The 14,811-nt window shown below is 24.9% G+C and overlaps 1 protein-coding gene across 1 annotated transcript; it reads left to right on the top strand.

The window, feature by feature from the left end:
• Window positions 1–942: 942 nt before the first annotated feature.
• Window positions 943–14,795, top strand: Bma-bpl-1 (biotin--acetyl-CoA-carboxylase ligase family protein; the record flags this gene model as incomplete). The annotated part of the gene is made up of 22 exons (XM_043078111.1): window positions 943–1,109; window positions 1,575–1,704; window positions 2,391–2,603; window positions 2,876–3,032; window positions 3,468–3,525; window positions 4,090–4,263; window positions 4,766–4,933; window positions 6,090–6,684; window positions 6,833–6,860; window positions 7,575–7,741; window positions 8,100–8,318; window positions 8,794–8,976; window positions 9,981–10,053; window positions 10,338–10,552; window positions 11,022–11,182; window positions 11,289–11,366; window positions 12,073–12,137; window positions 12,456–12,619; window positions 13,462–13,576; window positions 13,791–13,907; window positions 14,261–14,333; window positions 14,624–14,795. The coding sequence occupies 22 exons, from the start codon at window positions 943–945 to the stop codon at window positions 14,793–14,795; spliced, it is 3,492 nt and encodes a 1,163-aa protein (XP_042934045.1).
• Window positions 14,796–14,811: the final 16 nt, after the last annotated feature.

Here is a 14,811-nt window from a genome sequence, read left to right as displayed (position 1 = left end):
AAGTTAACACTGCATTAATATAAATAGAAAATAGCTTAGATTAAATAAATAAAGATTATGCAATTATGTTGTCATGGGAACAGTGAAATTTGTTTCTTGTGGTATTTATTTATTAGCTACAAGTATTTATAATTTATCAATTCAACAAAGTGAAATATTATTTTGTTTATTTTTCTTTCTTTTTTTTTTTTTTTAATTTTTACTTTTTTGCTTAAATTGTTTAACTTAGATTGTTTGAAAAATATAATATTCGTATAGAAAGTGAGTTTATTAACGTGACAGATGTTAAATCTTTGTCATATAAATATTTAATTTAGCTTAATTTCATCGATATGTAACCTAGTTTTTTTTTTTTTTTTTTGTTGGTTTTAATAAATAACATAGTCATACTTGATTTGAATAGCATATTGTTATGTGATTTTAATTTTGTGAATTTTGTGAGAAAACTTTTTATTTTCTATTTTAATAAGTAGAAGAGAAAATAGTAATAAAAGTTATGGTATTTTAATGACAAAGTGATATGTAATTTGAAAACAAAATTGTAAGAATGTTTGATTTATAGCTTTTTAAAAATAAATAACCTTTAGTTCATTCTCATAAAACTAAACTTTTCCATTCAATTATGATATTATGAGTTTTACATAAAAAGTATGTTTTTTTTTTTTTTTTTGTTTGTCTTTAACATATTTACAGTAGTATAAGTTATTAAAATTATTGCTTGAAATTTATGATAAAATGTATAATTTTTTTGATGTCTGAATGAGTTATATAATAATAAATTTAAAGAATTAAAAATTAAGCTATATGTAAAAAAAAAAAAAAAAAAAAACTAAAAATTAAACTTATTTATAAGATAATATGAAAATTACTTTTTTTTTTTTTTTTTTAATAATATTATGGAATTATTTTGAGTATAACAATTACTGTTTGCAGAATATTGCAATGATATTTTTTGTATGGTCGCTTGTGTTATCTGCAGTGCAGTTTGCACGACGTCAACGATTAGTATCAGTATTATCGGAGTATTTCATTTGGAATCTTTCACATAATTCAGTACTTTTATGTCGTAAAATTCCTTGTTTTTCGTGTTCTTCAAGTAAAAAAAAAAGGTAAATCTTAGTTTTATTATTTTACAAAAAAAAAAATATTTCATTTACTTCATACTTGTTTGTATCTCTCTATTTATCATCGATCATTTGAATGATTATTTTTCTTATTATTTATTTATTTATTTGCTTATTCAATTCATTGAGTATTTTTTTTTTTTTTTTTTTTTTTTTTTTACTTTTTGTTTTTATTTTTATTCTTCGTTATATAAGTTATTTAGTTTCATATGCTTTTTTTTTTGTTTTATTTGTTCACTTAATTACATTAGTTAAGTTAGTACTTAGGTAGATTTTTGTAATTATTTCTTCTTTTTTTTTCTTTTTTTGATTTTTCAACATTTATTTGCTTAATTATTTCCTGGAAAAAGTGCTTGTAGATATGAATGAATTAATGTTTAGTATTTTTTTTTTTTTTTTAAATTAATTTATAATATTAGCTTAATGAATGAACTTGTGCTAACATTTCAGTTATGAAAGATTAACCGATACTGTGGATATGCTAAGAAAGACAAGTAGTGAACCATGTCTTCCAGGTGAACTTATTACAAGACCAATTTATCGTAATGAAGAAATGGAATTTGTTGTTCAGTCAGATGCTGTAAGCTGTTTTATAAAATTTTTGTTTTCAATTTTTTTTTAAAGAATGAAATTATACGAACATTTTCTTAGAAAAAAAAATCCTTCAGCTTGGATTATTAAAGCTGGATTTAAAATGGAACTGAAATTGAACTGAAGTTTAAATTCAAAACTTAACAGCAGTAGTACTATATTATCAACATTACTGAGAATTGTTGATAATTTTACACATAACTTTTTAAATTGTGTGGTATGAGAAAACTAGATGGTATACACATGACCTTGATATGACCCTAACTAGTATAACTACGGAAATGTTTCCCACTGATTGGATTTTCATAGCAACATGACATAGTTTTAAAATTTCACACTCATATGTAACAATCTCGTTCTCATATTTTATTCGAAATAGATTCCATAAAAAAAAAAAAAAAAAAAGCAGAAGTTAATACTTCGAAATTAAATTTTCCATTTTTATCACCAAATTTTCAAGCTGAAACGAACTCATCCATTATGTTTTGACTTCTCAAAAATAATCGAAGCAAAGCAAAACTTTTCTCAAAATTTGAAAACTCCTTTCTGACATTCCATCTTTTTCGAAATGGATGAAAGAAAAACATATAATATTTGTTTTCAATTTTTTAAAATTTGTTTTAATTTTTTTCTTTTTTTTTTTTTTTTTTTTTTAACCTTTATTTTTCTTTTTAGACACAATTGGATATTGTGGACTGGAATATATTTACTCCACCGATTCATGGTTCTATTCCACGTGTTCATTTTATTGCTTTTTTGGATAAGAAAACTGATGAATATAACGAAACTTTGGATGGTATTACTGTTACCGATTCAGTAGATATCATCGATGAACAATCAAGCATAATCAGTAATACTATTTTCTCTTCCGGTTTACCATCAGTTCTGGTAAATTTACTTCTTTAATTTTCTTTTTTTTCTTTTTTTTGCTTTATTGCTGATATATGACAGAAAAGAAAAAAATAGAATTCAATAGAGTACTGTAAGTGTTATTTGTATGATAAAAAATATTAAGAAAATGAAGAGGAAAGAAGAGAATAATAATAAAAGGAATAAAAATTGAGGGATTTTATTATATTTATTTTCTTCGAAATTAATATTAGCTTTAATTCTTTAATTTTAATTTTTATATTTTATCTTTTTATATATTCTCATATTAGATTGGTAATTTATGTAATAAAATTGCTCATCGACGTGGACGTCCATGGGAAATCCTTTATGAATGTACATTATATGATTTTTATGATATTGCTTTTGCATGGTCACAGAATATATTATTTGATATTGGTGGTAAAGCAGTGGTTAAAATGATGAAAGGTTAGTGAAAGTTGCAATTCTTTTTTTTTTTTTTTTTTATTCTTTTTTTTCTTTTTTAATTTCTATTTCTTCTTTTATTTATTTATTCAAATGAAGGAATCTAAAGTTTATTTTTTTTTTTAAAAAAAAAAAGATGGTTCATGTGGATAATTTATAATTATTCTATGGTCATCTTTTGTATACAGTTCTATAGATGAGTGATTAAAAATCCAATAAATTTTTCTTTTTGGCAAGAATTTTGGAGAGTATTGAACGAATATAAGAACTATTCTCTCTTTTAAAATCATTTTTTTTTTAATATTTTAATTTAACAAATTTTTTTCTTAAAAAGGATTTTCTTTTCTTTTATGGTTGAAAATTAATAAAGATAGTTTTATAAGTGGAATTTGCAAGTGTTCAAATGAAAATTTATCTTTTATAATGTACATATTACAGTGGTAACATTGCCAGCGAAATTTTTTCTACAACTGGATGATAGTAACAGTTTACAAAGGTGTGTATCACCTCCTCTTAGTTGTAAGTTTTATTATTATCAATTTGTATAGTAGTACTTCACAGTGGGGAGTTTTCTTTTTTTTTTTTTCAACTAAAAACAAATAACGCAAAAAGATATTAATTTATCTATTGCTTATTTCAATTCTTAATATTCATCATTTCTCTTTAGTTAGTTAGCATTTTATAATAGTAGTCGAAATTTCTATTGATGAAATGATATATAGTAACTAAAATAAGAGGACGAATTAGGTAGCATACTAAACAAATAAATTATTTAATAAATGATTGGCTGATATGAAAATGGACATGAAAAAAAAAGTTTAAATCCTTTGTAAATTAAATTGCTAAAATTAGTTGATTAATAATTCATTCACATATAATGATGAAACTGTAAGCAATCATAAAATAATCAGCTATATATTGAATAAAATATAAGAAAAGAATGAGAATAAAATGATTTTTGTAATAAACTTAATAAATAATTAATTAATTAGTTAATTAATCAGTTAATTAATTGTTTATTTTTTGGTGGCGAATGGGGTATAAATTCATCACGTAATAGTCTATCACCAGAGCCACTTTCATTACTGGAATTACTTTATGAACGAGAACATAGTTGTATGATGGATAAAGATGATTGCCGGAATTTTTACGATTCTTCAGTTTTATCATCGTTTCATAATAATGATTCAACATTACATTATGATAATCGGCAAGGATTTCCTGCTCCATCTATGTATGCTTTTTTTTTGAATGTTTTGTTCGAAATATTATGCATTTGAAATATTTGAAATATTGAAATATTAAAAATATTTGAAATATTATGTAATGAATGTATCACTCATTACATTCAATTAAATTTTCATATATTGCATTCAAATAACAAAAAAAAAAAAGACCAAAAATAGAATATTTTGCTAATTAACACTAGAATTAATTAATGAAAATTTCAATGATTCATTTGGTTGTTCTTTGTTGCAAAATGTAAACCTTATAAAACTAGAAAAAGTTATCTTTTGCTTCAAATTTGTTAACATTTTTAAAATAATCATTCTGGATATGGTAATGATCATCCTAGACTCATATTCTAGTTGTTCATTGTTTCATGAAATTAATTAATTAGTTCATTTTTTAGTAATTACTTCAAAACTTTTCTTTTGCAAAGTATAAAAAAAAAAAACTAATGCTAGATCAGTTGGTAAATAAATTAATTTAGATTTAAATATGTTAATTTTAAGATTATCAGTTGATACTCCAAACAATGACTACTTTGGATGTGTTAGGAGATCTAATTTATCGAGATCGAGAGCATGTTCTGTTTCACTTGAACGAACCAAAACAGTACTGAATGAAGCTGCTTCATTCTATATCAGATATCTCAAAGAGCAAAATAAAATGAACAAAAGGTTATTCAATGTTATTATTTAAGTTGAATTTGAAGAAATTATAAATTTTCATTTCCTATATGAATTGTATGAAAAAAAAAAAAACACTTCATGTAAGTCGTGTTGTGAGAGAGAGAGAGAGAGAGAGAGGGAGGGAGAGGGAGAAGAGAGATATCTTTTTTAAGAAACTGAAAAGAATAGGTTGATATATCATACAGAAGGTGGCATTTCACAAGTATCTACATTTTATCATAAAATTTAAATCATTTGCATGCTTTGGTTATAGGTTCATGACGATTTGGAATGTGAGTTTCCACTAAGGATACAAATATATCAGGAATCTGCTGAAAAATCAACTCAGTACTTGTTTTTTTTTTTTTTTTTTTTTTTATCTTTATGCATAATTTATATTTGTACGATTTTTATGGAAGTTGACATGAAGTTGACAACTAGGATGGCAGAATGCACAATGAAAGTACTGGTTTAATAATAATGGATAGATGAAGATAGCTCTTTTATTGTACAAAAATTATATTAAGAAGAATCGGGGAAAAAAAAAAAATGGATCCGGTTATTCTTTCGCATGTCATCTATTCCTGTTAATTTTATTGTTTTTCGGATTTTTCTTGTTTTATCTCTTTTTTTTTTTTCGTTTGTTTAAGTAATCCATAAAAATAGTTTAGTTAAATTAGAAAATTTTTTTCTTTTTGGAAATGTTTCTCCTTTTTTGTGTGTGAAACTTTTAAAGATTGCATACTAAAAAAAAAAAAAAACACTTTTTAGATGTTATTAAAATTTTACTTTCATATCAAAAATATTTTTTTTCTTTCCTAACTAACTTATTTTAAATTTACTTTTTTTGCATCTTTTCTCTTTCTGTTTTATAATGCTTTCCGTCCTTTGTCTTTGTTTATGAAGAAACATTACTTCTTTCTTCTTTTTCTTTTTTTTTTTTTTAACTTATTGACATCATTTAAAACAGATATCACATTGCTTGTGTGTGGACATACTTATGCGTGTGTATGTATGTATGTATGTATGTGTGTGTATGTGTGTGTTTCCTTTTAATTTCAAAAAAAAGAAATTTTTTTATTGTTTTTAACAAAAACAATCAAACTGCGGGTGGTATTGAAAATGAATTTTAGGCTTATTAGCACTTAATTATTTCAATTTTCAGTTACTCAAAAAGTCAACAGTTTGGTTCGAAAACAAGATTTGCTCGTGTTGAACAACACATGTTGCATTCTTCTGTAAATTCATTATGCAATCAGAAAAGAGAATTACGGGAAATGGATGGTCATGCGAACTGTTTGCTGTCAAGAGTCTCGACTGATGTCGTTCCGAAAGAAATCAACGGTCAACTTTTCATAGATTACAGTTCAGTACACGTTGATGATGCTAATACACCAGTTAAACTTACGAAAGACAATGTTTGTAATATCGGAAAATATCAGTTTCCAAACGAGCTGAACCATCCTTCTTCAGTCGAGCAGAATTTAATCTCGAATAAAATGGATCAAATTCAACTCCAATTGAAAGATGATCGCATTACATCAGATCAGATTATTAGTTACCAAAATCGAGTTCAAATGAAACCTAGCCAGATTTTGATTCGATCAGATCAAGGAACAGCTATTGGAAAAGTTGAAAATCAAAATACTTCAAATGCTGGATCTATAGGTAAAACTGAGCGAAAGCAATTTTCAAAAAGGATTGTAAATGCAATTGCTCCTGAAAAAAACGAATCAAATTCATCAACTTCGGTCAACGAGGTGATTTAATTCAATCAATTTAAATTGAAATTCGCCTGATTAGAATCAAAAAATATTTGTAGTGAACTTTATACATTTCTATTATGTAACTATCCCATATCTGTTATTACTTATTTTCTTATATAGTTTAACACAGTATAAATTTCAGGGTGCGTGTAAATTTTTATCAGCAACAGGTAAGCAAAATTATTATCTTTGTGCTATGCACTTGAGCTTTTCGCACTTTTCAAGATGCTTTGTTTCTGTGACAATTCCTTATCAGTGTTAAGCATAAAATTATATTGCTTGTGCAATACTGGTAAAATTATTGCTCGCATAATAAACCTATATAATATATAAGTACCAATTTTAACGATATGACCAGTGATAAGCGCAAAATTGGGTTTTTTTTTTTTTTGAGACAGCCAATTTTGTCAATATTGCATAAAATGATTTATGAAGTTAATCACAAATAATGACGAAAAGAAGGAGAATGTTTTGTTATTATAATGATCAAATATCAGTCATTTTTAAAGTTGGCATTTCTCGCATTTCCTAGTGTGAAAAGAAAATTACGAATTGAACAGAAAAAGAGAATAATTTTAGACAAATTAATTTAGGTTAAGGTTGAAAAGTTTGGTTTAAATTTTAATTTCAAGATTTAAAGCTGAAATAATTTTGCAACAAGAAAGTGAGTTATTTCTCTCTTGGATCAATTTCATCTTAACTCTATCCGTTGTTGATTGATTGTCTGTCCTTGTCACTTTTAAGCATTGCCTTTTCATGCTTTTAAGTTTAGAAGTTTTTTACAGTGTTTATCCATGCTTAATCCAAAAATTGTTAGTACTTCTTTATTATTATAATATTCTCAAATAATTTTCTCACTTTTTTCTTTTTTTTTTTTTTTTCAGATTGTTATAATATCTTTCCAACTTCTGCGTTGATTCAATCGCCATCATTATTTCTGAGCTCGAAAGAACAATCAGTATTATTGAGTAAAAAAATGTTTCGAATTTTTAACGGTTCTCATTTGCATACAGCAAAAGATGGCGGAAAAATTCTTACGAAACCTTTAATGGTGAATTTTTAAAGGTTATTATGCTAAAAAAAAATTATATATATGTACATATTATTTTGTTCTATAATTAAATATTTGAAAGATTTGTTGAATCTTAAGTTTTACAATGAATCAGAACATTTAATTATGGAATTTTTCCATTCTATTAAATTGTATTCTTTCATTATTTCTATATTTAAAAAATAAGATTTATGCAAGCGTTTGAATATATGCACAAATTATTTTTCCTCTTGCTTATAATAATAATAATAATAATTAGAAGGGAAAGATTCCAGATGAAGAATTTTAAATTGCCGAATAGCGAAATTATTTGCAATGATGCTATCAAATATATGTTTAAATCATGTTTACATTACAGATTTTGGTATTTACTGGTGACAATGATGATTTGTTTAATCGTATCTTAGAGACTCTGAATACGATGATACCATCTGATACTCATACTGTTTATCATTTATCATATGAAGCATTCTGTAAACATCCATGGATTGGACAAAATATTGCATGCTTGATTGTAGCTGATACATCACATTTGGATGATAAATGTTGGATTCGACTTCAGCAATATTTTAGTTGTGTAAGGTTTTCTTTTCGTTTTTTTTTTTTTTTTTTTTTTTTGACAGAGGAATATTTTAAATTTTCATTCAAATTTCAAACAATAAAATTATTTCTACATAGTTTTATAGCTTAAACAAAATGAACTATTAGTGAGAAATTACTATGAAAGATAATTATTATTTTGAATAAAGTTATAGGCAAAATAAATGATACTTTAATTCTATTTTCCATTCAATTGATCAGCAAGTTTTAATTCTAAAGTCATTACAAATCGGATATGATTTAAAATCTTGAAGCATAACCATTTTTCATTTTCTTGATTGAACAATTTTTTCCGTTTTGATGCACTTAAAAAGTTCCATGTTATTCTCGGAGGACTACATTTTCCTTTAGTCCGTTGATGTTTTTTTTTTTTTTTTTTCTTTTCCCTTTTCTTTTTTCTTTTTCTTTTTGACAAAAAAATGATGTGAAATAGCAAATTTTTGCTATTTCAGTCAGGCAAAATTCTCTTCCTATGTCAAAATAAGCTTTTGGCAAGTTTATCGGCTTGTGACAATTCAAAAAAGACTACTAAATTGCTGAAGATGGCATTTGGTGAACGACAGTCAAAGAAACTTGGAAAAGATTTTGAACATTTTCTAAAGAAGACTTTAAAAATGTTACATAAGGAGAAAAAGGTATACAGTAGAATTTATAATTTCTTTTTTCAAATAATATTTCTAGGTGTGATTTACATAAAGAATGAAAATAAAGCATAATAGCACTTTTCTAAATACTGTTTTAAAAAACACTAATGTTTTTAGCAAAAAAATTTGTATGCTAATTTGAATAAAATTTCAATACATATATATGTTATGTTAAATTTTAATATATAGATATATAAAATTCAATTTATTATAATTTTAATATAGGCACACCTTTTTTTTTTTTTTTTCTAAATTAAATTTCGGAAATGACAGCTGAATATAGGAAATGAGACGATGGAGCTATAAAATTATCGATAGTTTAAAAAAAAAAAAAAGTTTGCAATCCATCTTTTTTCGGTTTTCATATTCTTCGACATATAATCAGGTACTTTTGCCGGAAAAAAAAAATTTGCTTTTAAATACCGATTAAGGTTCATTCTTTTGGTTTATCTGATAAATTCTTGAATATTCATCGATATCATAGACAGTGTAGAGATAACAACTGATTATATCAATTTTGCTTTAGTGATAATCATTGTAGGTTATATTTTTCTTTTTTTTTTTTTGACTATGGATAAGTTTACGAGATATGTGTATCTGATGAGCTTTTTATCTTTTCAATTGATTTCAAATACCGAAAGATTATTATAGCGTAGCTGAGTTAAATTCTTTGGCACTTTTTTATGGGATTTGAAGAGATATGATTGGTCATTAAGCTCATCACTTAAAATTTTTTCATTCATCATTATGCCACTGAGTTTCCACTTTTTGTGTCCTTTTTAAATTCAAATAAAAAAAAAAAAAAAAGGAAAAAAAAAAACATCATGTAACTTCATTTATTGTCATAAATTAAATAAGTTATTATTAGAAGCGAAAAATGAGTATTGAAATGATATTATACAGTAAAACAAAACTTTGAAAGTTCTAATATGAAAGAGCAAAGACCAAAATGGAGTAACTGATCTAATAATACCTAAATATTGGAAATTTTTCAGGTAAATCAAACATTTCATGCAAAAGATCTCTTTGGTAGTTGTAAATATTCTGTTGTGCTATATAAAACTGAAGGTTTGTTTCTTTCTCATTTATCATTTATTCCTTGTTTTTTTTTTTTTCTTTTTTTTGTGTTTCCAAGTTTCAATTATTAGAAATTTTTTTAATTTTTGAACCTGTCTCACTTTTGTTGTTTATTTTATAACGTTTTTCTTTTTTCGTTTTTGTTACTTATTTTATAATAATTTTTCTTTTTTCTTTTATAATTTATATAATATCATTTTTTTTTTTTTTTTTTTGTAATTTATATAATATCACTTGTTTCTTTCTCTCAAAATTTCTCCTTTACTTAATTTTAGATAGTCCACTTTTGTTATATATGGAAAATGCAGCGCAACGTGCTAGTGCTCTATTTAGTGATGCGACAAGTGAGCAATTACTTCATTCCGGTTCAACACTTATTGCTGATGCTCTTTCACGTCTTTCCATAAAAATTACAACAAATGTAGCAGTACCATCTCTTACACCTGGATATTTTATTTGTGAATATGATCGAATGCCATGGGATATGGAAGTAAGTTATTATATGTTTGAGAAATTATATAATCATATCGATTGTTATTTAACTAAGAATGTTATTGTTTTCAAACTAGCTAATTTAATTAAACTTTTTATAGTGAATCGAAAAAAAAAAAAAAAAAAGTGACAGTTAATGATATGTTTGTTACAAACAACTATTAAATTACTTTAATTAATTTATTAAAAAAATAACTAAAATTTTTGAAAAAATTATCTATTTAGTGAATTAGATATTTGGCTAAATTAAGCTTATCATACTGCATAATTATGATGGTTATTTAATTGAAAATGTTATTGTTTAATTTATTGTTGTACTTAATTATTTATGAATTTATTGTCTGCATCTTTCTTTTTTTTTTGTGAGATATTAATTAAATTGCTCAATTTAATCTCATGAACAAATGCCAAAGAAGTTTAAGCAATTAAAGAAATTTGAAATTAATGATTTACACAATTCATTATAGGGTATGCATTTCAATGAACCATTCGGTAGCAAACCAAAACTATTGCTTAAACAAATCAACAAGCATGGACCATTACCAGAGGTTTCAAACAAGTTACTTCCGGTTGAAGTTCGAACACGGGCAGAACATTTACATGATTTTGATGATGAAATTTATTTTAAGTAATCTTTCAGTTTTTTTTTTTCTTTTTTCTGCACTTTTCTTGATTTATTAAAAGACTGAAATTTTTGTTTGACGATGTAATTCAAATGATGGATGAATTTATAGGAGACTTAAAACTGTGAGACTTGGCAAAGCTTTACTTTACATTCCAGTATGTGAGACAACAATGGATATTGGAAAGAGGTTGATGAAATTTTCAGTTTTTTTTTTCAATTAAATATCTATTTTTATATTTAAAAAAAAATTATCTATTTCTATGTTTAAAAAAAAAAAAAATTTATATTTTATTTTAATATTAGATAGTGACACTGAGTTGTGAAATTTTAAAACAAAATTTTTTTTTATAAAATGCATTCTTTTTAACTAATAAATATCGAAACATATGATTAAATTTATATTTCATAATTTTTTTTTTTTTCAAAATTATTGAGTACCATATGATTTATTGAAGTTTGAGTTACTCAAACCATTGTAATATAATCCTTAAGTTACTCAAATTCCTGACGCCAATTGAATGTACTCTTTGTTATAAAAAAAGATCAGTTACCTATTATATCTGAAAATGCATCCACTATCAATAGCTAATTATTTAGTACTGAATGATTTAATAATTCGATATTTGGGAATTTGACTATCATGTTATTTAATTTTACAATAATTTGCTTCTTATAAAGTTTGGAATTTAGTTCAGCATCGTAAAGTTTTGCATTTGTGTTATTTATTGTAAAGTTTGATGTTTGATAGATATATGTAGTTTTTTTTTTTTTTTTTTTTTTACTATCCCAAAGTTTAGAAACTGAATTGTTTATTGTACAATTTTCCATTTAACTAATTCAATAATTCTCCAAGAATTAGTGATAATTTTCTTCATTATTATTTCCTATTTTAGTTTGGCATGTGCAATGCCGGAAGAGCCTATTGTGATCGTTGCACGACAACAAATCAAAGGAGCGGGTAAATTGTGTTTTTTCTCAGTTTAGAGTGACATTATCATTTAATTTTTTACTAAAATTCAAAGAAGAATAAAACTTTGCAATGAATCATTTGGTGAAAAATAAATTTCGGTATATTTTAATATTATTAATTTCTTAACAATAGCTATAATTACTAGTATTTATACCATGAATGAAAAGGAAGATAAATGAAATCATTCATCAAAACTCGTAATTTTTACTTGTATTTTAGAAATTGTGTTACAACTTGGTAAATTTTAAAGTTGTATGTATGTAAGAGAGATTTCTGGTTTAAAGCAATCATTTGTATTATTTCTAGGTCGATCAGGGAATCAATGGCTTAGTCCGGTTGGATGTGCCATGTTTACAGTTAATTACATGTTGTCACCTGAATCGTCTCTTAATAATAATATTAGCATTATTCAGCATATTTTCTGTGTTGCAATTGTCAGTGGCATTTGTTCACTTCGAAAGGAATTAGAGGTAATAAAATTTGATATATTTTTGATTTTTGGAAATCCTTTTTTTCTTTTTTCTAATTTCAAGAAATTTTTTTTCATGATTTTTATTTTTTTATCTCCTTGTAAATCAGTAATGATAATAGATGATTGTACTGAACTAAAAAATTTGTCTCTTTCTTTATCTTTCAAATATAAAATATTCAAGATAGCAACAATTTTTACTCCTTTTCATACTTTTTTATCTTCTAACTTATCTTTGCGATAATCTTTTAAATTTACTATTTAAATAATTTTAGAAGGATTTAGTGTTATTTGTTAGGTATAAATCTAAAATTAGTAGCTAATTTTACTCAGTTTAGTTTCTTCTGTCATTCATATAATGCCAGAATTCTATCACACTTGTAGCACTTGTTATATGATGATGATAAACTGATTAGTGGGACATTTAGTAAAATTTATCTCTACTGACCTTATCATTTTAGATTGTTATCATATCAGAAAATAATTTTGTTACTTAGGAAGATTTGGACATGAAAATATTAATTTCTTTTGGTATCACTTTTGAAATTGTATGCTTCCATAGAGAATGTTTTTTGTTATTCTTTCATATAGTTTAGGTATACGAGGTATATAAAATTTGCTAAAAGTTTTTGCAGTGGAAAATGATTTATAAAAACGAATGTTTTTCTCATTTTATGTTATTTCATGTCTAATATCTATCCCTTTCTTCTAATGAAATACCAGAATATAATCTTTTTAAATCGATAAAATTTCATTTCAAAAATTGCAAAATTTTGCTGGAAATCTAACTCTCAAATATGATTTAAAAAATTGATATAGTCGTATTAATCAAATATATTGCAGAATTTTCCGTTGAAAATTAAATGGCCAAATGATCTTTATTATGGTCGAACATGTAAACTAGGTGGTTTAATTGTCAATGCTACAACAATTAATGACAGAACTGTTTGTACAATTGGTAATTGTTTAAATTGAAATATATTTGGGATGGGATGATTTTCTTGTTTTCCTTGAAATAATCACAGATAAGCTTTTGCTGTACTTAACTTTATCTAATTTTTGCTATTATCATATTGTGATGAAATAAAAAGATCGGATTTTGTTGAGATTTTTTATTCTTTCATACATTTATATTTGATATAATTTGGTTCAAATTATTTTTACAATTATAGGTGCTGGATTGAATTTGTCTAACAGTAAGCCAACTGCCTGCATTAATGATTTCTTACCTGCAGATTTAAGGATACGTCAAGAGGATTACATTGCTAATACCCTAAATAAGTTTCAATGTAAGTTATATTGTTGTTTTCATTTGTAATTTAGTTCAATATATTTTTTTTCTGGTGATATTTTCAGATAATATGGAGAAGTAATACTAGCCTAGGAAGTATAAGAGAATAGAAAAATTTTATGAATTGAACTAAGTATAATTAATTTACGATATAGGAAGCGATATAGATTAGGATATTTTACCAGTTTCTTCTTTGAATTATCTTTTGTTGTATTTAATTAGTGATTAATGCAAGTAATTAAATTATGGACATCTAAACCTTTTTTTTTTTCATAGTTTCAAAAATGATAACAAGTCATAGTCAGCATGCAGTTATGTTATCATGAAGAATTTCAATTAGATATTTTGCAGATTACATTGATTTATATGAAAATGAGGGTGAGAATGCATTTTTGAAGCATTATTATCGATTTTGGCTACACAGGTATATATAATACCAACGATTTTACAGCTTTAAGATTTTTCGTTAGTGGAGTGTTTTAGTGAGTATTATTAATAATAATGAAGAAATAAATAGTTAAATATCATTTCTAAATGGAATTTTCAGTTTTTGAAATTAAAATTGAGTCCTAACTCATATTTAGAAATTAGAAAATTAATTCAAAAATCAAAAAAAAAAAAAAATGATTCTTCAGAAATTAAAAGAAAAAAACCTCCCTCAATAACTTACTTTAATTGGATTTTCATTCTGAATTAACTTTTGGACATTTGTAGTCGAGAAGAAGTAACTATTTCGAATACTAATGAAAAAGCTGTAATTCGTGGACTGGATCGTCACGGATTTTTGAAAGTTCGTAGTCGTCAAAGTGGAAAAATGATGATTGTACATCCGGATGGCAACACTTTTGACATGATGAAAGGTCTCATCACAGCTAAATATGTTTGAAACTAAGCTTTAGTGT

This window comes from Brugia malayi (assembly GCF_000002995.4).
Source record: "Brugia malayi strain FR3 genome assembly, contig: Bm_v4_Chr2_contig_001, whole genome shotgun sequence".
Lineage (NCBI taxonomy): Eukaryota > Metazoa > Nematoda > Chromadorea > Rhabditida > Onchocercidae > Brugia > Brugia malayi.
The sequence above is the reverse complement of the archived record's forward strand: the minus strand, read 5'-3'. Positions and strand labels throughout refer to the sequence as shown.